This window comes from Bombina bombina, chromosome 4 (assembly GCF_027579735.1).
Source record: "Bombina bombina isolate aBomBom1 chromosome 4, aBomBom1.pri, whole genome shotgun sequence".
NCBI classification, from domain to species: domain Eukaryota; kingdom Metazoa; phylum Chordata; class Amphibia; order Anura; family Bombinatoridae; genus Bombina; species Bombina bombina.
Window position 1 is genome coordinate 688,950,118 of NC_069502.1, and position 25,207 is coordinate 688,975,324.

Sequence of the window (25,207 nt, forward strand, 5' to 3'; positions counted from 1 at the left end):
GGAAAGGCATTATTTGAAGTGATGGTAAATTCTAGCGTTTGTGAAATGCTAGGATTTACCAGTGGAACAAATAAAGGGGACTTTCAGTCATGAAGTATAAAATACTTCATGCTGACAGTTCCTTTATTTGTCTGAAGCGTTCAACGTGCTGAGCACCTCAGGCAGCCCACGGCAGAAAGCTATTTTGCTGTGAGGTGATCTTAACTAATAGCATGCTAGCTATCCAGCATGACTGAAAGTCCCTTTATTTGTTCAACTGGTAAATACTAGCATTTCATAGGTGTATGACTTGACTATGTGGTCATTATCACTGTTTGTGTTTGTGTATTTTGTATTTGAATGTATATATACATATATATATATATATATATATATATATATATATATATATATATATATATATTTAAGCACTCAAGTTAATGGAACAGAGAAGCATATCTATTATTATTATTATTATTATTGCTTATTACTGAGTTACATTTGGGAGTGGCAAAACTTTTTTTGCATCAGGGCCATATGTTGAGTAGGTCAGCTAGGTATCAATGTTTATCTATTTTTTTCTGCAGGGGACACTTAGGAACAGATAAAAAATACAATCAATGAGGATATTCCCCAAGCAGTGGTTACTGAGATATAAAGTTTTAAAGTCCCTTATGCTGATGTATTTTGAGAATACTTAATAGAAGACAGCTGAAAAAATAAGTAAAGACATGCTCACTCAGGGACTAATGATAAAAGATTCTACTGCTTGGAGAGAAATTATAATGCAGAATTCTGATTATGTTTTAAAAGTTTCAGTGTTATTTTAACAAATTAGAATCATACTTTTCATAGTTGTATATATTTTTTTTAAAAATTAGTTGCTTTATTGCAAAGTTGACTTCTTTAGAAAATAGGTAGTTCCCTGGGCTGAACAGAACAGGGGAGTTTCTAGGGTTTGTCTGAAGGTCTTTTCACAATTTTCATAAAATGTTGCAATCATTTTACACAAGCTGGTCTCACTAAATTATCTTTGAAGCTGTATGCAGGTGAAGTTTGCTCAAAATTCACAATACACTTATTTAACTGAAAGAAAAATAATATATAATAAACTAGAAAAAAGCAAGTTTAATTCTAGTGAAAACATTTCAGTTTAATTTGTATCTGCTGCAAACTGAGCCTTTATATCAGTTTTAGGTTTTTTCCAGTTTACTTCACTCTACCCTGTGACATTCTGTATCTCAGAGTGCCTCATTACTTTCTATGGAAGCCATCTCTCATATCTCTCGGAACTCTCTGGGACTTCCGTCCTTCTTCTTATAGAATTAAATGAGTTCAGCGTCTGTGAAGTCTGCACTATAATTTCTCTCCAAATTAGAGAGAGAATTAATGGAGCACTCTGGGAAATGGCAAATGTAAAAGTGCAATGTATTTTGTAAAAGATACACATCAATATAAAAAGTATGACTCTAATGTGTTAAAGTTACACAGAAACTGTCAAAGCTTAATCAGAATTTTTAAAATCGCAATCTTAAATACATTGCTGCATACAGAATCTCTATGCATTAAAATACAAAATAGAAAGTGAAAAGTTTAAATGTGATAAAATTTAATCTGAAGTCTAAAATAATATAAAATACAAAGCACAGAGGGTAAATGCAGCAGAACTCTGTCATGCAGTGCTATATTGCACGGGGGTCTGTCTCTCGTTCACATACAGAAATACAGGGAATGCCCCTTGGAAAATAGCAAAATCTGCCTTTTTAGAATCTTGTGAGGGATTGATCTTGCAGTGGTGGAGGATCATTTTATATCATCCCATCTGAGTGGAGAGCTTTACATTATCATCAGGCCCTCAGTAACAATTTTGCTGCAAAGGTCTGTATGATGCTGTATTCTGGAAGTAAGACTACACACATGCACACAAACACTACACACACACTACATAAATGCTACCCACACAATATTCACACAAAAATAGGAAATTCAATGGCAAAATAACATACAATGATGCCTGAGTGCTGAGTGTCTAATCAAATGTAAAAAAGCATGGAAATTCTGAAATTAAACTCCCTCACATCAAAGAAGTTAATTATATAAAATATAATACAATTTATTAATTGATCGGTGAGATTAATTTCATGTGGGAACTTTTTTGTCAGTGCCATATAGAATACATATATATATATATACACTGTGTGCAGAATTATTAGGCAAATTAGTATTTTGACCACATCATCCTCTTTATGCATGTTGTCTTACTCCAAGCTGTATAGGCTCGAAAGCCTACTACCAATTAAGCATATTAGGTGATGTGCATCTCTCTAATGAGAAGGGGTGTGGTCTAATGACATCAACACCCTATATCAGGTGTGCATAATTATTAGGCAACTTCCTTTCCTTTGGCAAAATGGGTCAAAAGAAGGACTTGACAGGCTCATAAAAGTAAAAAATAGTGAGATATCTTGCAGAGGGATGCAGCACTCTTAAAATTGCAAAGCTTCTGAAGCGTGATCATCAAACAATCAAGCGTTTCATTCAAAATAGTCAACAGGGTCGCAAGAAGCGTGTGGAAAAACCAAGGCGCAAAATAACTGCCCATGAACTGAGAAAAGTCAAGCGTGCAGCTGCCAAGATGCCACTTGCCACCAGTTTGGCCATATTTCAGAGCTGCAACATCACTGGAGTGCCCAAAAGCACAAGGTGTGCAATACTCAGAGACATGGCCAAGGTAAGAAAGGCTGAAAGACGACCACCACTGAACAAGACACACAAGCTGAAACGTCAAGACTGGGCCAAGAAATATCTCAAGACTGATTTTTCTAAAGTTTTATGGACTGATGAAATGAGAGTGAGTCTTGATGGGCCAGATGGATGGGCCCGTGGCTGGATTGGTAAAGGGCAGAGAGCTCCAGTCCGACTCAGACGCCAGCAAGGTGGAGGTGGAGTACTGGTTTGGGCTGGTATCATCAAAGGTGAACTTGTGGGGCCTTTTCGGGTTGAGGATGGAGTCAAGCTCAACTCCCAGTCCTACTGCCAGTTTCTGGAAGACACCTTCTTCAAGCAGTGGTACAGGAAGAAGTCTGCATCCTTCAAGAAAAACATGATTTTCATGCAGGACAATGCTCCATCACACGCGTCCAAGTACTCCACAGCGTGGCTGGCAAGAAAGGGTATAAAAGAAGAAAATCTAATGACATGGCCTCCTTGTTCACCTGATCTGAACCCCATTGAGAACCTGTGGTCCATCATCAAATGTGAGATTTACAAGGAGGGAAAACAGTACACCTCTCTGAACAGTGTCTGGGAGGCTGTGGTTGCTGCTGCACACAATGTTGATGGTAAACAGATCAAAACACTGACAGAATCCATGGATGGAGGCTTTTGAGTGTCCTTGCAAAGAAAGGTGGCTATATTGGCCACTGATTTGTTTTTGTTTTGTTTTTGAATGTCAGAAATGTATATTTGTGAATGTTGAGATGTTATATTGGTTTCACTGGTAAAAATAAATAATTGAAATGGGTATATATTTGTTTTCTGTTAAGTTGCCTAATAATTATGCACAGTAATAGTCACCTTCACACACAGATATCCCCCTAAAATAGCTATAACTAAAAACAAACTAAAAACTACTTCCAAAACTATTCAGCTTTGATATTAATGAGTTTTTTGGGTTCATTGAGAACATGGTTGTTGTACAATAATAAAATTAATCCTCAAAAATACAACTTGCCTAATAATTCTGCACTCCCTGTATATATATATATATATATATATATATATATATATACACATATATATATACACACACACAGGGTAAAGGAGGGCAGGTACAATAGCAGGCATTTAGAAAGGTCAGTTTTCTCTGGTAACTAATGGGTTAAGCTTGCTGGGAATCACACCTGTCTTTAATCAAACCAGAGGGCTTTATAGGCAGCCCTTTGAAACTGCTCATACTCACTCAGGGAGCAAGCAGCATAACACAGCCTGTGGAGCTGCATGAAGGCCTGGTGAGAGACTGTTGTATTGAAAAATCTGTGTAAATATTATCTGTTTGACTGGAGCCAGCTTAGCTGTCCAATACACATCTTGGTTAGTGAGGTTTTCATTTTTGTATGTTTCGTTAGCCTTCCAAAGGGGTGTAGGTTTTCTTTTGCCTATTCACACTGTCTTAAAGGGACAGTGTACCTATTTCTGCAGAGACTGATTGTTACTATATAATTTAATAGACATGGGAGCACTGCGGACGTTTATACGCGGTGTCCTGTTTGAGTGTCCCAGTGACCGCTGTGTCACATGTGGTGCCAGAAGTGAGAAGAGTTTATACCTCTGGAGCTTAAAGGAACAGAGCCAATTCAAAAAACAAATATTGGCAAACATGGAGGATGTGTTAAAAACCCTGCTTCAAGTTACAACTGTACTGCAAGAAAGCAATCGGCTACTGGCTATGCAAATTACAGCAGTAACTGAAGCACAAAGAGCACATCATGAAATGCTTAAGTACAACACCATACTACTCTTAGGATACCTGCACAAGCTAACAGGGAAAGCAGGATTTGCGCAAACCTCTGCCTGCAGAAAATATTTCCTGATACTGAGGTGGAAGGATTTTGAATGCATAGCTACCCATGAGGGCTGGCTGCAGACCAATGGGCAGGAATACTTGTTCCCTTCTTGCTTGGAGGAGCCCAAAAGTCTTACTATAACCTTGAAGAGAAACATACTGCAGATTATACTGTGCTAAAAACCAATAATCCTTGTCAGATTTGTGGTAACTACAGTGGTCAGAGCCCGGCACTTCTACAGTTGGCAGTTCAATAAAAAGCTTTCTCCCAGAATACAGATGTTTGATCTGATTTATCTGGTACAGAAGTGGCTCAAATCGGATGCCGAGAGCCCAGCACAGATGGTGGAAACCCTAGTACTGGATAGATTCCTACGTGAACTCCAACAGGGTCCCCGGGACTGGGTGGAACAAAGCAACCCTACCTCTTATGACTACATGGTGGACCAAGTAGAAAGATACATGGCTGCTAAGGACCTCAACAAATCACCTTTAAGACCATGAAAGCCTGTTACAGGGAGTCTTTCCTTCCATAAAGAGAGGCAAATCAGAAATCCCATGTTTCGGGTACCCAGCTAGAAGAACCTGGTATTAAGTCTGGACCTGGGGACCCCTTTTGAAGGTCAACCTTTAAGGGCTTTGCTTATGAGAAAGAATCTGGGTCAGAGAAAAACCACATAATGTGTTTTGAGTGTGGTTAGCAGGGAACTTCAGGGCAAAGTGCCCTGCCTTGAGCCAATACGAATAAGCAAGACTTTGCCCACACACATTTATTGGGGGACACTTGGAAAAAAACTCAGGAGACGGTTTTGAGAAGTTTTTTTTGGCCTAGGATATATGAGGAAGTAAAAAGATACTGTGCTTCCTGCCTGGGGTGTCAGTTATTATCCCCAAAGCCAAAACTGAGAGTACCCCTTATATCTCACTTATTAATGATGTCCCTTTCAAGATAATTGGTATGGATTCAGTGCTACCAGTTGAGAAGTCACCCCATGGAAACCAATAAATCCTGAAGTTATTCCCCTGCGTAAAACTGCTTCGAAAAACATAGCTAAAGAGTTAGTACAGGTATTTTCCCGGTATCCCAAAAGAAGTACTCACTGATTACGGTACTCCATTTGTTTCTCGCCTCATGAATGATTTATGCCAATTGATTAAAATACAATCTTTGAGAACATCTGTGTATCACCCCCAAACAGATTGTCTACTAGAGATATTTAATTGTACCCTTAAGACAATGTTAAGAAAGGTAGTCAGTAGGGATGGAAAAGACTGGGATTTGCTTCTTACATATTTGTAGTTCGCAGTTCGTGTGGTACATCAAAGTTCAACAGGGCTCTCTCCCTTTGAACTTTTAGAATGTAGACATTCACTGGGTATGCTAGATGTACTCCGAAAAGTTTGGGAAGAGCAGGGGGTCCCAGGAATCAGTGTAGTTTAACACATTGATCAAATGCATGAGCATATAGCTAAAGTTGTTCCCTATATTGTGTCAGCATATGGAAAAAGCACAGCATGCTCAAAAAATGATCTGTGACTGAAGTGCTACAGTAAGACAGTTTCAATCAGGAGACAGAGTAATGTTATTAGTTCCAACAGCTGAAAGTAAACTTTTAGCACAATGGCAAGGTCCCTACGAAGTTCTAGAAAAAGTAGGCCCTGTGAATTTTAAGTTCAGTCAACCTCGCAAACAAAGAAAATATTTTTTTTTCATATCAATCTTCTGACACAAGACCAAGCTCAAGAAGAAAAAACAATGGTAGATAGAAACAGGGATGTTTTCTTAGTGAAGCCAGGAATGACTTATGAAATTACTCATAATACTGTTACATAACCAGGAGTAACAGCCAAGTTGAAACCATATTGGATACCTGAGGCAAAAAGAGAAGCAGTTAGAACAGAAATCATAAATATTTTAGAGCTTGGAGTCATTGAAGAGTCTCAAAGCAATTGGTCTAGACCAATTGTGCTGGTACCCAAGCCAGATTGGCCAATCAGATTTTGCAATGACTTGAGGAAAATAAATGAAGCCTCAACGTGTGATGCATATTCAATGCCACATGTAAACAAACGTGTGTAAAGTGTGGGAAAGGGCAGTTTTTCTCTACACTTGATCTCACAAAATGTTATTGGCAAATACCTTTAACCAATCAGGCAAGAGAGAAACTGCATTTGCTACCCCAGTTGGCCTACTTCAATATAAAAAAATGCCCTTTGGCCTCCATAGAGCCCCAGCTACTTTCCAAAGACTAATGAACACCCTGCTCAAACCCCATGTACAGTATGCCTCTGAATATTTAGATGATGTGATAATACATAGCTCAGATTGGGATACACATTTTTAAATATTTGAAATAGTGTTAGACACCTTGAGAAAGGCTGGGATAACAGAAAATCCATCTAAGTGCACAATTGGCATGGCTGAATGCTAAATATTTTGGGTATATTGTGGGTAGGGGGATGGTAAAACCCCAAATAAACAAATTGAAGCTATAAAAAAATTGGCCTGGACCTTTTGAAAAGAAATAAGTTAGAACCTTTCTTGGTATTGTTGGGTATTACAGATAATTTATACCCCACTTTGCAACTAGGGATGCTCCTCTCACAGATCTTAAAAAAGCAAGACATTCAGATATATTTAACTGGAATGAAGAGGCAGAGAAATCCTTTGTGGATCTTAGATCAGCACATTTTGTAGCCAGCCCATCCTTATGGCACCTAACATTACAAAAGAGATGCTTCTGAAGTGGGTCTGGGTGTTGTGCTTTCTTACTATAAAGATAATAAAGAACAACCAGTATTGTATTTAAGTAAAGAGTTGTTGCCCAGAGAATAGAGATATGCAACTATATAAAAAGAATGCTTAGCAGTCAAAATGGATGTAGTAATAAGGACAGGAATTCTAGGATCACATGGCGGTTGTTATCCTTACAGCCCTTTAGCTTTGAAGTAAAGCACAGGGCAGGATTACTGCATGGCAATGTTGATTACAATGGCCACTTCAAATGTGGGTGTTACGCTAAGCAGGGGGATATGTAACAGAGCAAAGGAGGGCAGGTACATCATCAGGCATTTAGAAAGGTTGGTTTAACTGGTAACTAATGGGTTAAGCCTTGCTGCTATTCACCTGTCTTTAATGTATTCACTCCAGAAGGCAGCCCTCTGAAACTGCTCATGCTCACTCAGGGAGCAAGCAGCCTAACACAGTCTGTGGAGCTATGTGAAGGCCTGGTAAGAGACCATTATATTGAAAAATTTGTTTAAAAAGTATTTCTTTAACTGGAGCCTGCTTAGTTGTCCAGTACACATCTTGGTTACTACATTTTTTTGAATGGTAATTTAGCCTCCAAAAAGGGAGTAGGTTTTTGTTTGTGTGTTTAAATGCAATGTTTTATACAATATATAATGTTATCAAGTCCCAAGGATTTATTGCAATTGCATATTGTATATTTCTGATGGCACTGGATGCACTCAAAGAGACATGCTCTAATATTAGCAAGCAAGTATCATCTCATGCTCTTTCTGAATATTTTATATCAAATGAACCTATTAGCTTAAAAATATTAAATAAATAAACAAAAAACAACTTTTTATAGAACATATTTAGATAGTAAAAGGGATGAATTAAAATCTGCACTACACACCACAAATCAACTACCAGGGTGTCAGACTGGGAATGATATCATCCAAAAGTATAATCTGCACTCTCTAGGTTTCAACAATTCCTTTTACTAATGTGATGTTTGGGGTAAATGGACCCCCCTTCCTCAGACCAATGTAGAAATTAAAAAAACAAAACTTTAATTTATAAAAAACAAAATTATTTTAAAGTTCATGAAGTTCTTAGGGTTCTCTGGCTCTTTGTTTGGGTTTCACTCTGATTTCAGTTGTTATTGGCTGCTTTTTATCTTGGCTGCCATTTTGACTCACCTGTTCTCCTTCCCTGTAGCAGAGTATGTAATGCTGCTCACTACTCCCAGGCTCCCTCTTATGGCCAAACTGGAGAACATCATCAGAGAGAGACAGGTTGCAGTCCCAGGATGATGATGTAATCACTCCCTATTTAACTGCCTCAGTCTTGTTTGCCATTTCCCTTGCATTGTCTCTGATCTCTCTGTGAGTTCCTATCTTCCTGTCTCTGTGTATGCCTGGCTTGCTTGACATCCCTTCTGGTTCCTGATCCCTGGCTAGTTCCTGACTTCGCTGATCTTCATATTCCTGACCGGGCTCGTCTGACTACTCATTTTGGTTCCTGACCTGGCTCGTCTGCTCTGGCTTTGACTCCTGGTTTGTCATTTGGCTTTTTGACTCATTATTTTTTGTCATTTTTTAATAGAGGTGTGATTAATTTAGCATTTTACATCTTTGCCTGGTTCCTGGTACCCTGACATTCTTACACCCACAGCAACCGGCCTCCAATCTTCAGGATACATGCCACATTCTAAGATGGTAATGGGTTCATCATATATTTATAGCTTCTTAAACAATTCTGATCCATTAAAGATTATGGCTAAAGTTGTGGTTAAGTTTAATTCCATTGGGGAGGGGGGTCTGTCAACCTTTACAAGTAATTCCTCAGTGTGAAGTTGTGGTTAGGACTAACGTCACAGAGGAGATTAGGTCAGTGTGTTTAGGGTTAAAGTGTGATGTGGGTTATGTGACAGCAATTTTAGGATATTTTGCTTTGGGGATCAATCAAAATATAGGTGGCAATTAAGGTGAAAGAGCACTGAAGGTTCACTATTAGGTTCAGTAGGCTATTACATGTTTACCTAGGTTACATTGACATTGAGTTTTATGACAGGTAATGCTATAGACCAGGGTTCTTCAAACTTTTCCCCCCAAGACCCAGTGCCATGATACCACATACCTTTGGGACCCAATTTTTATACTTGGCCTGAAAATTTCGTAAGAAATAAACATGATAGCTGCATTTTTGGCAAAGAGACTAAAATATGTGCATGTAACACACACTCAGCCCATACTAGGTCTGCACAATTAATCGCATATGCGATTTTAAACCGTGATTAATCTACGCAATTTAAATGTCTCTGTTTATCATGAAAATGGAGGCGGAGAGGGAGGATGAGAGGCAGACCAGTGTGCAGCCATGGGTGGACCCGAGAATGCCCGCGAAACGGCCATTATTGCAGAGATTGCAGAGTGTGTGGGAGCAACAGGCCTTCATCTGGGAGTGGTGTGGCGGTGGTCAAGCGGTGGTGTGGCGGTGGTCAAGCAGTGATCAAGCGGTGGTGTGGAGGAGTTCACTTGTTTGTATTATGTACTCTAACTATAACTGTTCTTAGTGTTCTGTTATTTACTACAGAATAGCTGTGTGATGTAATATGACAGGCTGCAGGATGTCAGGATTGACCATGTCAATGCCACATCCCGAATGTTTGCCTGGACAATCACTCATCTAAATGAATAACAAATGCAGCAGTGTGTGCATTGTACTACCTTTACTGCACTTATACACAAATCATTATGCTGTAAAGTCAGCACTTTTCAGGTTTCTCCATGCTTACACTGCTTCATATGTTAATCGTACCACAGCTAAACTGACTGCCTAAGAAAACATGACAATGTTGTGTCAAAAGACCTAAGAACTGGCTAGTGTCTACTATGTAACCATAGCACAGGCAGCTAATTTTATTTTAACTATTTTGTGGTTTGTCTTTTTATGCTCCCAGAGTGTATTAGAGATTGAGAAACATGTACATTAAGATTCTGTAGTGTTAAATCATTTTTTTATTGAAAAATTAAAGGGACATTAAACCCACATTTTTTCTTTCATGATTCAGATAAAGAATGCAATTTTAAACAACATTCCAATTTCCTTTTTTTATCTAATTTGCTTCATACTTTAGATATCCTTTGTTGACAAAATAGCAATGCACAAAGGTAAGCCAATCACACGAGGAATCTATGTGCAGCCACCAATCATAAGCTACTGAGCCTATCTAGATATGCTTTTCAGCAAAGGATATCAAGCAAATGAAGCAAATTAGATAATAAAAGTAAATTAGAAAGTTTAAATTGCTTGTTCTATCTGAAATTTAGGTTTGATGTCCCTTTAAGATGTTATAGTTGTGAAAAAGCCCCTTTCCTAATATATGGTCAGTGACTTAAATCTGTGTCAGGCTTTTCCTTTCCAGATCTAAACATGAGTGGTGAGAGAAGCGTCTAACATACAAGGCTTTATTCTAATAATCTATCTACACTATAATGTGTGCATGTAAATGAAGATGAAGTCTCTCTGTTACCTAGGTGTATTTGTCCTTCCTTTTTCCTCTCTTTCAAGCTGCTTCTCAAAACATATTTATAGCCAAACAGCCACACCATGAAGACAGTCCCAGCCAATCAAATCCATTCATCTTCTGGATTATAACAATTCATCTGTTAACTGCCTGTAGATGTCGCTGTGGTCCAAGAAATTAGTTTTCCTAATGCCATCTGAGCTTTGTGATCCATCTCAGGACTGACCTTATCTGAGTCCCTTTGAAGATTTATGATGCCATTGTCCTGTCCTGTGTCCTTTTGAAGCTTTATGACATTTGATTTTCTATCCTCAGGAAGGAGCGCAGGTCTCACCTGTCTTATCTACATTGGTAGCCTTTGATCCTTCTGTACAGGCCTTGGGGTCGAGTTACTTGATATTATCTCTTGGAAACTAGTTTATTCAATAGGGTTAAGCTTTCCTTACTATAGCAAAATGTGCTTTTCCAGTTATACAGTTATTACATATAATTTCCAGTTATACAGTTATTACAATAGTCATTTATAAGAAAATCGCGCTTAAAATCGCAATCACGATTTTTTGGGTCCAAAATCACAATTTTCACTTTTGCCCATATCGCCCAGCACTTCCCCATACACTCTCTTACAACACACACATACACACACACTTTCATATAGCACACACTCTCTCATACAACACACACTTTCATATAACACACATACACTTTCATATTACACGCATACCACACACACACACTCTCATATAACACACACACAATCTCATACAATACCACACACACTCCTACAACACACACACAAGTCGTGACCCAATACACATGGTGTTGTGACCCAGTAATGGGTCCCGACCCGTGGTTTGAAGAACCCTGAGATAGAGCATGAAATTTTAAGTAACTTTCTAATTTACTCCTATTATCAATTTTTCTTCATTCTCTTGCTATCTTTATTTTAAAAGCAGGAATGTAAATCTTAGCATCCAGCCCATTTTAGGTTCAGCACCGTGGATAGCGCTTGCTTATTGGAGGCTTACATCTACTCACCAATAAGCAAGCATAACCCAGGTTCTCAACCAAAAATGGGCCGGCTCCTATGCATCACATTCCTGCTTTTTAAATAAAGATAGCAAGAGAACGAAGAAAAATTGATAATAGGAGTAAATTAGAAAGTTGTTTAAAATGTCATGCTCTTTCTGAATCATGAAAGAAAACATTTGGGTTCAGTGTCCCTTTAATGAATGTCTGGATTTCAGTTTAATTCTGGATTTTGGAATTCCATATTTGTACCTGTATCTTTGCATATGTTGTAGCTTGGAATTCAAGTAGAGTGAAGAAATATTCTTCATCAAAATACATTTATCTTTCTTTAGTTTTAGATAAGCATATTATATAAGACAATGCTTACTCGTGAATGTATCAAAAGTTTATGCCATGCAACATTGAAAAAAACAAAAAATGTTGCCCTCTTATTTAAAGATTTGTGACCTTTAGCAACTGTTATAGTCAATTAAAAACACGTCATTGACATTAACATAGCAACTAACACACGTTGCCTATTGCACAAAAACGCATAAATTATTGACAAAATGGACAAAGTTGCCAATGCATTTACAGTAATAGTATAATGTATTTTATAGTTGTTTAATTAAATTAATGATTTCACTAGATGGACTTTTAGACAAACAAAGATATAGATAATTTATCAATAAAGTAAGCATAATCCCAGCATAAAAAGTATAAGAATAAACACACCATAGCCAGGAGGAATCGTACGATCACAAAGCTGTAGTAGTTGAAGGTGAATGCCACTGCAACGCCAAATAAAAACTGGCCAGTACTTGTGAACCACATTATTGGTCGTCTTCCAAGTCTGGAGGTTAGGAGAAGAATAACAAAGGTTAAATGGTGTTTAAAAGGGAAGAAAATATCAATGTTGCAGTGCTAGAATTAAAAGTTTAATTTAAATGTTGTTTGCGAAACAGCAGTAAAATCAGTAAAAATAAATAAATAATAATTTTCAAACATAATAGCTCTGGGTGACAACATTTATTTTAATTTTATATCACTCCAGTTGTTTTTTAAATTTTTAAACGTAACACAGGGTGTCATACCAAAACAAATGAATACAAAGTTTATCTTTATGTTATGTATTTTTAGCTTAACCCTTTGATGACAGGGTTAATTTGTCTACAACGTTCCGATGTAAACAAATAGACATTTCAATGATGGGATCGGGTCAGGGGGGTGTCCCGATGATGCTAGGCATGCCCACCATGACCCGATCCCATTCTGGAAGCGCCATTGGCTTCAGGACAGCCAAACGGCTAGGACATTCCATGCCGTCCTAATGGCGCTAAAGCCCAGCGCAGTTAGGACGGTATAGAACGTCCTAACTGCGTTAAAAGGTTAAATATAAACTAAATATACTGAATATTTTGTGGATGAGTAAAATCCAAAAAATTCAAATTATTAATAAAATAAAATAAGTATGAAGTTTTACAGACTCTTCAGAACAATATTTTAGAGGTAAAAAAGTAACTACATTTTTTTAACCCCTGATTAGCTAGAATGAATACAGAATGGGCAGAAACACCCACTTCCCAAGTATCCACACTAACCAAATTCCCACAGTACACAAGGCTGGAAGGGAGAGAAACAACAAGCCCCTTCCAGTCAAAAAACTATTGTTTCCAAAGTAGCTACACCAACCAACCAGTTTCAAAAGTCTAGGATGGGGAAAGACAATGACAAAGTGCCTATCCATAAAAGTGGGGAGATAACCTTGGTTTCTAACTATCGCCCAATATCATTGCTCCCAGTATTGTCAAAAATCTTAGAAAAATGCGTCCATACGCAATTATGTGAGTATTACCAACAATCAAACTATCTGACCCCTGATCAGTCAGGTTTTCGCCTGAATCACTCCACTACAACTTCCCTCCTAAAAGTTTGCAACGACATCCAAACTGGCATGGAACAAGGAGACCTAACTGAAGCTATTTTCCTTGATTTTGCAAAGGCCTTTGACACAGTAGACCACGACATACTACTGCTTAAACTAAAAAACTCAGGTATTGGTGATCGTCCACTAACCTGGTTTCGATCATATGTATCGGATCAATCACAATATGTCTCAATTTCTGGCAGTAACTCCCTTCCTCTGCCAGTCACGTGTGGTGTTCCCCAAGGTTCCATTCTCGGCCCCCTACTATTCACATTATTTATAAATGATCTGCCTAATGTCTGCAAATCCTCAACTGTACACATGTACGCAGATGACACGGTAATCTATGCAAACAATTCCGATCTGCTGCAGCTTGAAGCAGTGTTCCAAGACCAAAACAAACTCTTCTTAAACACTGACAAAACTGTCACAATGATCTTTGGAAAGGGACCTAAATTACACAAACTACAAAATTCCCATCTATGCATCAAAACAAAATCAAATTGCACACTGACCGCAGTCCACTCTTTCAAATACTTGGGTATGTTGTTAGACCCCAATCTATCTTTTGGCCTCCACATAGAAAAACTTTCATCTAAACTTTACCGAAAACAAGGTGCCCTGTACAGAAACAAATCCTGCCTCAGCCCTACAGTAAAGGAAAATATTGTACAGCAAATGCTGATGCCAATCATGGATTATGGGGATGTAGTATATGCACCTGCACCGCTAACTCACCTTAATAAACCTAATACATTGTATAACTCATTCTGCCGCTTTGTGCTACAATGTAACTACAGGACCCACCATTGTGACATGCTAAAAGAACTAAACTGGCTGTCGCTGGAATCCAGACGCACCCTTCATCGTTCCTGCCTTGTGTTTAAGAGCTTTTCTGGGAAGCTCCCACCCTACCTGAGCAGAATGCTCTCCCCGACTATTCCCACCAGATTTACCATGGGTCGAGCAGACATGATTCGCTGTAGCGAATTATGTCCGCCCGACCTCGCTAAATGCCGTCAGCATACACTGTCGGCATTTAACATTGCACAAGCATTTCTAGTGAAATGCTTGTGCAATGCCACCCCCTGCTCATTCGTGGCCAATAGGCCGCTAGCAGGATTTCCGTCAATCATCCCAATTGGATCGGGTTGATCTTACGACCGCTGTTTCCTAACTTTCGTTTCAGGCATGCCTGAAATGATGGTTGTAGAATGCAGCATCCGCTGCATAATAAATCTCCCCCTGAAGTGTCTGTTCTGTTGAAAAATATTTTCTGCAAAAACCCTGAAAAGCCGTAGCCACTCTAACCATTTCACACAAGCTATGCAATGGTTTACCCAGTCCATTGAAGAACATAATTTCATGTCTTGTGCTTGTAATAATTATAGGAAAGTCTTGTGCTTGTAATAATTATAGGATGATTTAACCTATTTGTGTTATTAACAAATATGAGTGATTTAACCTCTTTCTGTCAGTAAAACAAAGAACAATAATTGAACCTATTTGTATGTCAGGTATGGGGGGTTGTTAGGAGAATATGGCCTACTAAATACTAACTAAAGCTTTAAGAAGGTTGAAGATGTTTCAATATTGTGAAATTAACCCTTTAGACAACCGAGGCTACTTTAATAGTTAAAACTTGTAAATTTTATTTTAAATGTTTAAAGTTCCAATTGATAAGGGGGATTTAAATGCAATCAGTGTTTGCTTGCAGGCAGCTATATTTGAGAAAGCAGCAAGCGAAACGCGTCAGATGGCATACTAGCTGGGATACATTGGGATGTGACTGTAAGTGCATTTATCACTGGGAACTTTTAACATTCTAAATAAAATGTACAAGTTTTAACTATTAAAGTAGCCTTGGTTGTGTAAGAGGTTAATTTCACAATATTGAATAATCTTCAACCTTCTTGAAGCTTTAATATTCCTCCAGACTTGCTATTCGCATATGTTTTGTGGCTTGGGATTGAGCCACTGAGGATATATTCAGTGAAATTATTCTATATGGGTGACTCTACCTAGTAATAATATAAATACTAACAATATTCACCTAATTAACACCCACACAGGTATGGGGGATGGTTAGGAGATTAAGGCCTAAACCGCCACCTCCCAACACAAACTAGAACTCTGCCTCTGCTGCTGCGAAGAAGGGCCCCTGGCACCAGGACTGGGATAAAGAGGGACTTAATGTTGATGAAGATTGCGGAGGGGGAGGAAGAGGCCGCTGAATTCTGCCTCCTCAACTGTAAAGATGGGCACATGGCGCCAGGAACCTGGATGAAGAGGGCCCATAGTTGGATCAAGAGGAACTGGATTACCAACAGTGAGTACCACTTTTGGGGTTAGTTTTTGTGGGGTGGGTTTTTTATTTTTAAGAATAGGATTTTTTATTTTAACATGTATTTTCTAGGCTATTTTTTTTTAGGTAGATTTAGTTAATTTGGGGGGGGGGGGCAGGGGTTATGTGTAGCCGTTAGTGGCAAATGACTTATGGCCAGATATAAATGAGGCACAAAAAAGTGAATTTGTATCAGATACATAAAATCAATACATTTATTAACAACCCTGCATATGTTTTTTTATTGAATATGTAACAATATTTTTATGCACATATTCAAAAATAAAAATGTATATTTAGGCCTAAATTCCACTTCATTACTGAAATATTAGTAAACAACACAACCAAATGTAACACACTTTCTGTAATAGATTTTAAGTTTTAAAAATAAATTAGGTTGATGCTGAGAAAATCTTTCAATTTAGCCTAGTTTGGTATACATATTATATGTGACTAGATCTACTTTGATTCTTATAATTGTAAAATATACTTTTATTTTTGAGATACAAAAGACACATTATTAAACTAAGCAATCACTGTGAAACATGATCCATGGTTAGGAAAAACTCCATCCTCTTTAGTGGTAGAGTAATAAACATATTTTTATTTTTTTTATCTAAAGTTAAACCCAGCCAATTAAATGGCATATGTTATGTGCAAATGTTATGGAAGATTTACGGCTAGATTTAGAGTTCTGCGGCCAAAGGGGTGCGTTAGCTAGGCATGCTTTTTTTTCCCCGCACCTTTTAAATACCGCTGGTATTTAGAGTTCACAGAATGGCTGCGTTAGGCTCCAAAAAGGGAGTGTATAGCATATTTACCGCCACTGCAACTCTCGATACCAGCGGTGCTTACGGACGCGGCCAGCTTCAAAAACGTGCTCGTGCACGATATCCCCATAGGAAACAATGGGGCAGTTTGAGCTGAAAAAAAACCTAAAACCTGCAAAAAAGCAGCGTTCAGCTCCTAACGCAGCCCCATTGTTTCCTATGGGGAAACACTTCCTAAATCTGCACCTAACACTCTAACATGAACCCCGAGTCTAAACACCCCTAACCTTACACTTATTAACCCCTAATCTGCCGCCCCCGCTATCGCTGACACCTGCATATTTTTTTAACCCCTAATCTGCCGCTCCGTACACCGCCGCATCCTACATTATACCTATGTACCCCTAATCTGCTGCCCCTAACACCACCGACCCCTATATTATATTTATTAACCCCTAATCTGCCGCCCCCAACGTCGCCTCCCCTTACCTACAATTCTTAACCCCTAATCTGCCGACCGGAACACACCGCTACTATAATAAATGTATTAACCCCTAAAGCTAAGTCTAACCCTAACTCTAACACCCCCCTAACTTAAATATAATTTAAATCTAACGAAATAAATTAACTCTTATTAAATAAATTATTCCTATTTAAAGCTAAATACTTACCTGTAAAATAAACCCTAATATAGCTACAATATAAATTATAATTATATTGTAGCTATTTTAGGATTAATATTTATTTTACAGGCAACTTTGTAATTATTTTAACCAGGTACAATAGCTATTAAATAGTTAATAACTATTTAATAGTTACCTAGTTAAAACAATTACAAAATTACCTGTAAAATAAATCCTAACCTAAGTTACAATTAAACCTAACACTACACTATCAATAAATTAATTAAATACAATACCTACAAATAAATACAATGAAATAAACTAACTAAAGTACAAAAAATAAAAAAGAACTAAATTACAAAAAATAAAAAAATATTTACAAACATTAGAAAAATATTACAACAATTTTAAACTAATTACACTTACTCTAAGCCCCCTAATAAAATAACAAAGACTCCCAAAATAAAAAAATGTCCTACCCTATTCTAAAATTAAAATAGAAAAGCTCTTTTACCTTACCAGCCCTGAAAAGGGCCCTTTGCGGGGCATGCCACAAAGAATTCAGCTCTTTTGCCTGTAAAAAAACCCCCATACAATACCCCCCCCCAACATTACAACCCACCACCCACATACCCCTAATCTAACCCAAACCCCCCTTAAATAAACCTATCACTAAGCCCCTGAAGATCTCCCTACCTTGTCTTCACCACGCCGGGTTCACCGATCGATCCAGAAGAGCCTCTGATGTCTTGATCCAAGCCCAAGCGGGGGGCTGAAGATGTCCATGATCCGACTGAAGTCTTCATCCAAGCGGGAGCTGAAGAGGTCCATGATCGGGCTGAAGTCTTCTATCAAGCGGCATCTTCAATCTTCTTTCTTCCGGATCCATGTTCATCCCGCTGACGCGGAACATCCATCTTCACCGACGACTTCCCGACGAATGACTGTTCCTTTAAGGGACGTCATTCAACATGGCGTCCCTCGAATTCCGATTGGCTGATAGGATTCTATCAGCCAATCGGAATTAAGGTAGGAAAATTCTGATTGGCTGATGGAATCAGCCAATCAGATTCAAGTTTAATCCGATTGGCTAATCCAATCAGCCAATCAGATTGAGCTCGCATTCTATTGGCTGTTCCGATCAGCCAATAGAATGCGAGCTCAATCTGATTGGCTGAGCCAATCGGATTGAACTTGAATCTGATTGGCTGATTCCATCAGCCAATCAGAATTTTCCTACCTTAATTCCGATTGGCTGATAGAATCCTATCAGCCAATCGGAATTCGAGGGACGCCATCTTGGATGACGTCCCTTAAAGGAACCTTCATTCGTCGGTAGTCCGTCGGGCCAGCAGGATGTTCCGCGTCGGAGGTCTGCAAGATGGATCCTGAAGAAAGAAGATTGAAGACCCCGCTTGGAAGATGACATCGCCCGGACAGAAGACTTCTTCAGCGCCGCCTGGAGGATCACTTCATCGGATGGAAGATTTCTTCAGCGCCCCTTGAAGGATCACTTCTGCCGCTTCGGATCTCCTCTTCAGTTCCATTGGTGGCTCGGCTGAGTGAAGACGACTCAAGGTAGGATGATCTTCAGGGGGGTAGTGTTAGGTTTTTTTAAGGGGGGGTTGGGTTAGATTAGGGGTATGTGGGTGGTGGGTTTTAATGTTGGGGGGGTTGTATTTTTCTTTTACAGGCAAAAGAGCAGTTTACTTTGGGGCATGCCCCGCAAAAGGCCCTTTGAGGGCTGGTAAGATAAAAGAGATTTGAACTTTTTTAATTTAGAATAGGGCAGGGCATTTTTTTATTTTGGGGGGCTTTGTTATTTTATTAGGGGGCTTAGAGTAGGTGTAATTAGTTTAAAATTGTTGTAATATTTTTCTAATGTTTGTAAATATTTTTTTATTTTTTGTAACTTAGTTCTTTTTATTTTTTGTACTTTAGTTAGTTTATTTAATTGTATTTATTTGTAGGTATTGTTTTAATTAATTTATTGATAGTGTAGTGTTAGGTTTAATTGTAGATAATTGTAGGTAGTTTATTTAATTAATTTATTGATAGTGTAGTGTTAGGTTTAATTGTAACTTAGGTTAGGATTTATTTTACAGGTAATTTTGTAATTATTTTAACAAGGTAGCTATTAAATAGTTATTAACTATTTAATAGCTATTGTACCTGGTTAAAATAAATACAAAGTTGCCTGTAAAATAAATATTAATCCTAAAATAGCTACAATATAATTATAATTTATATTGTAGCTATATTAGGGTTTATTTTACAGGTAAGTATTTAGCTTTAAATAGGAATAAGTTATTTAATAAGAGTTAATTTATTTCGTTAGATTTAAATTATATTTAATTTAGGGGGGTGTTAGAGTTAGGGTTAGACTTAGCTTTAGGAGTTAATACATTTATTAGAGAAGGGGTGAGGTCCGCTCGGCAGATTAGGGGTTAATACTTGAAGTTAGGTGTCGGCGATGTTAGGGAGGGCAGATTAGGGGTTAATACTATTTATTATAGGGTTATTGAGGCGGGAGTGAGGCGGATTAGGGGTTAATAACTTTATCATAGTAGCGGTGAAGTACGGTCGGCAGATTAGGGGTTAATAATTGTAGGTAGGTAGCGGCGACGTGGGGGGGCAGATTAGGGGTTAATAAATATAATATAGGGGTTGGCGGTGTTAGGGGCAGCAGATTAGGGGTACATAGGGGTACGTAGGTGGCGGCGGTGTTAGGGGCAGCAGATTAGGGGTACATTAGGGGTACGTAGGTGGCGGCGGTGTGCGGTCGGCAGATTAGGGGTTAAAAAAATTTAATCGAGTGGCGGCGATGTGGGGGGCCTCGGTTTAGGGGTACATAGGTAGTTTATGGGTGTTAGTGTACTTTAGAGCACAGTAGTTAAGAGCTTTATGAACCGGCGTTAGCCCAGAAAGCTCTTAACTCCTGTTTTTTTTCTGCGGCTGGAGTTTTGTCGTTAGATTTCTAACACTCACTTCAGCCATGACTCTAAATACCGGCGTTAGAAAGATCCCATTGAAAAGATAGGATACACAAATGGCGTAGGGGGATCTGCGGTATGGAAAAGACGCGGCTGCAAAGTGAGCGTTAGACCCTTTCCTGACTGACTCTAAATACCAGCGGTAGCCCAAAACCAGCGTTAGGAGCCTCTAACGCTGGTTTTGACGGCTAACGCCAAACTCTAAATCTAGCCGTCTATTTGAATGCACTGTTCCTTTACCATACTACGGATGTAGGGCTTGGCTACGTATGCCAATTACTTAAAATCCAGAGACAACATAAGGAGCATTGACCTACAGAAAAAAGGAAATTTATGCTTACCTGATAAATTTATTTCTTTTACGTTATGACGAGTTCACGGATTCATCCTTACTTGTGGGATATAATCCTCCTGCTAACAGGAAGTGGCAAAGAGCACCACAGCAGAGCTGTTATATAGCTCCTCCCTTGACTCCTCCCCCAGTCATTCGACCGAAGGTATAGGAAGAGAAAGGAAAAGCTAAAAAAGGTGCAGAGGTGACTGAAGTTTTAACAAATAAAATAAATTCTGTCTTAAAATGACAGGGCAGGCCGTGGACTCGTCATATCATAAAATAAATAAATTTATCAGGTAAGCATAAATTTCCTTTTCTTTTACAAAGATATGACGAGTCCACGGATTCATCCTTACTTGTGGGATACAATACCAAAGCAACAGGACACGGATCAACGGGAGGGACAAGACAGATACCTAAACGGAAGGCACCACTGCTTGAAGAACCTTTATCCCAAAAATAACCTCAGAAGAAGCAAAAGTATCAAATTTGGAAAATTTGGAAAAAGTATGAAGGGAGGACCAAGTCACAGCCTTACAAATCTGTTCAACAGAAGCATCATTTTTAAAACCCCATGTGGAAGCCACAGCTCTAGTGGAATGAGCCGTAATTCTTTCAGGAGGCTGCTGTCCAGCAGTCTCTTATGCCAGGTGGATGATGCTTTTCAGCCAAAAAGAGAGAGAGGCAGCCGTAGCTTTTTGACCCCTACGCTTTCCAGAATAAACAACAAAAAGAGAAGATGTTTGACGGAAATCCTTGGTCTCTTGTAAGTAAAACTTCAAAGCACGAACCACGTCCAAGTTATGTAACAGACGTTCCTTCTTAGAAGAAGGATTAGGACACAAGGAAGGAACAACAATTTCCTGATTAATATTCTCATTTGAAACAACCTTAGGAAGCAATCCAGGTTTAGTATGCAAAACCACCTTATCAGAATGGAATATAAGATAAGGCGAATCACATTGTAACGCAGAAAGCTCAGAAACTCTTCGAGCAGAAGAGATAGCAACTTAAAAACAAAACTTTCCAAGATAACAGCTTAATATCTATGGAATGCATGGGTTCAAACGGAACCCCTTGAAGAAAATTAAGAACTAAATTCAGACTCCATGGCGGAGCAACAGTTTTAAACACAGGCTTAATTCTGATTAAAGCCTGACAAAAACACTGAACGTCTGGGACATCCGCCAGACGCTTGTGTAATAAAATTGACAAAGCAGAAATTTGTCCTTTTAAAGAACTAGCAGATAATCCCTTCTCCAATCCTTCTTGGAGAAAGGACAAAATCGTAGGAATCCTAATCCTACTCCATGAGTAGCCCTTGGATTCACATTAATAAAGATATTTACACCATATCTTATGGTAAATTTTTCTCATGACAGGCTTACGAGCCTGAATCATAGTATTAATGACCGACTCAGAGAATCCCCGCTTAGATAAAATCAAGCGTTCAATCTCCAGGCAGTAAGCTGCAGAGAATTTAGATTTGGATGTTGGAACGGACCTTGAATGAGAAGGTCCTACCTCAATGGTAGTTTCCACGGAGGTAGAGACGACATGTCCACTAGATCCGCATACCAAGTCCTGCGTGGCCACGCAGGCACTATTAGAATTACTGAAGCTCTCTCCTGTTTGATTCTTGCAATCACACGAGGTAGGAGAGGAAAAGGTGGAAACACATAAGCCAGGTTGAACGACCAAAGTACTGCCAGAGCATCTATCAATTCAGCCTGGGGATCCCTTGACCTGAACCCGTAACGTGGAAGCTTGGCATTCTGTCGAGATGCCATTAGATCCAATTCCGGTGTGCCCCATTGTTGAATCAATGATGCAAACACCTCCGGATGGAGTTCCCACTCCCCCGGATGAAAAGTTTGATGACTTAGAAAATCCGCTTCCCAGTTCTCTACTCCTGGGATGTAGATTGCTGATAGATGGCAAGAGTGAGTCTCCGCCCATTGGATTATCTTTGATACCTCTATCATCGATAGAGAACACCTTGTTCCCCCCTGATGATTGCTATATGCTACAGTCGTAATATTGTCCGACTGGAATCTTATGAATTTGGCCAGCGCCAACTGAGGCCACGCCTGAAGTGCGTTGAATATTGCTCTCAGTTCCAGAATACTGATTGGTAATTGAGACTCCATCGGAGTCCAAGTGCCCTGAGCCTTCAGGGAATTCCAGACTGCACCCCAGCCCGAGAGGCTGGCGTCCGTTGTCACTATAACCCATGATGGCCTGCGGAAGCACATTCCCTGGGACAGATGATCCTGTGATAACCACCAAAGAATAGAGTCTCTGGTCTCTTGATCCAGATTTATCTGAGGAGATAAATTCGCATAATCCTCATTCCACTGTCTGAGCATGCACAGCTGTAGTGGCCTGAGATGAAAGCGAGCAAATGGAACGATGTCCATTGCTGCTACCATTAATCCAATGACCTCCATACACTGAGCCACTGATGGCCGAGGAATGGACTGAAGTGCTCGGCAAGTATTTAGAATCTTTAATTTTCTGACCTCCGTCAGAAATATTTTCATGTTTACCGAGTCTATCAGAGTTCCCAAGAATGGAACTCTCGTTTGTGGAACAAGTGAACTCTTTTCTACATTCACTTTCCAACCGTGAGTCCTTAGAAACGACAACACAATGTCTGTGTGAGATTTGTTCAGATGATAAGTTGACGCCTGAAACAAGATATCATCCAGATAGGGCGCCACTGCTATGCCCCGCGGCCTGAGAACCGCTAGAAGGGACCCTAGCACTTTTGTGAAGATTCTGGGAGCTGTGGCCAACCCGAAGGGAAGAGCCACGAACTGATAATGTTTGTCCAGAAAAGCAAACCTTAGAAACTGATGATGATCCTTGTGGATAGGAATGTGAAGGTACACATCTTTTAAGTCCACAGCGGTCATGTATTGACCCTCCTGGATCATTGGAAAGATTGTTCGTATAGTCTCCATCTTGAACGATGGGACTCTGAGAAATTTGTTTAGACATTTTAGATCTAAAATAGATCTGAAAGTTCCCTCTTTTTTGGGAACCACACAAAGGTTTGAGTAAAACCCCTGTCCCTGTTCCAGCTTTGGAACTGGACAAATTACTCCCATGGTATAAAGGTCTTTTACACAGTGTAAGAATGCCTCTCTTTTTGTCTGGTCTACAGACAAACGTGAAAGATGAAATCTCCCTCTTGGGAGAAATTCTTTGAATTCCAACTGATACCACTGGGTCACAATTTCCAATGCCCAGGGATCCTGAACATCCCTTGCCCAAGCCTGAGCAAAGAGAGAAAGTCTGCCCCCTACTAGATCCGGTCCTGGATCGGGGGCTGCCCCTTCATGCTGTCTTGGTAGCAGTAGCGGGCTTCTTGGCTTGTTTACCCTTATTCCAGGTCTGTTAGGTCTCCAGACAGACTTGGATTGAGCTAAATTCCCTTCCTGTTTAGTGGAGGAAGGGGAAGCAGAGGGTACTCCTTTGAAATTTTGAAAGGAATGAAAATTATTTTGTTTACCCCTCATCTTAAAAGGTTTGTCTTGAGGTAAGGCGTGACCTTTACCTCCAGTAATGTCGGAAATGATTTCCTTCAATTCAGGGCCGAATAGGTTCTTACCCTTGAACGGAATGGCTAAAAGTTTAGATTTTGATGCTACATCAGCAGACCACGATTTTAACCATAGCGCTCTGCGCGCCAAAATGCAAAGCCTGCATTTTTTGCCGCTCATTTAGCAATCTGAAAAGCAGCATCTGTAATAAAAGAATTAGCTAGCTTAAGAGCTTTAATTCTGTCCAAAATGTCCTCTAAGGGCGTCTCTACCTTCAGAGACTCCTCAAGGGCGTCAAACCAGAAAGCTGTGCCGTAGTTACTGGAACAATGCAGGCAGTAGGCTGTAACAGGAAACCCTGGTGAATAAATAATTTCTTTAGAAGACCCTCTAACTTTTTATCCATAGGGTCTTTGAAAGCACAACTGTCCTCAATAGGTATAGTTGTACGCTTAGCTAGAGTATATATTGCTCCCTCCACCTTAGGGACCATTTGCCAAGAGTCCCTGATGGTATCTGATATAGGAAACATTTTCTTAAAATTAGGAGGGGGAGAGAACGGTATACCAGGTCTATCCCATTCCTTTTTAACAATTTCCGAAAAAAATTTGGGAACCGGAAACACATCAGTGTAAGTAGGTACTTCTAGATATTTATCCATCTTACACAATTTTTCTGGAGGAATTTTAATTGGTTCACAATCATCCAGAGTCGCTAGGACCTCCCTGAGCAACAGGCAAAGGTGTTCAAGTTTAAATTTAAAGGATGCTAAGTCTGAATCTGTTTGAGGTAACACATTCCCTGATTCTGAAAGTTCTCCCTCAGACAATAATTCCCTGACCCCCAATTCAGAG

General features: G+C 39.3%; 1 protein-coding gene across 1 annotated transcript in view; it reads right to left on the minus strand.

Annotated features, from left to right (window-relative positions):
* The window catches only part of SLC22A16 (solute carrier family 22 member 16), a 288,147-nt gene that overhangs the window by 93,621 nt on the left and 169,319 nt on the right, over positions 1–25,207 (minus strand). Inside the window, exon 3 of the mRNA XM_053710857.1 lies at positions 12,550–12,667. Within this exon, the coding sequence (XP_053566832.1) occupies positions 12,550–12,667 (118 nt within the window). The remainder of the gene's footprint in view (positions 1–12,549; positions 12,668–25,207) is intronic.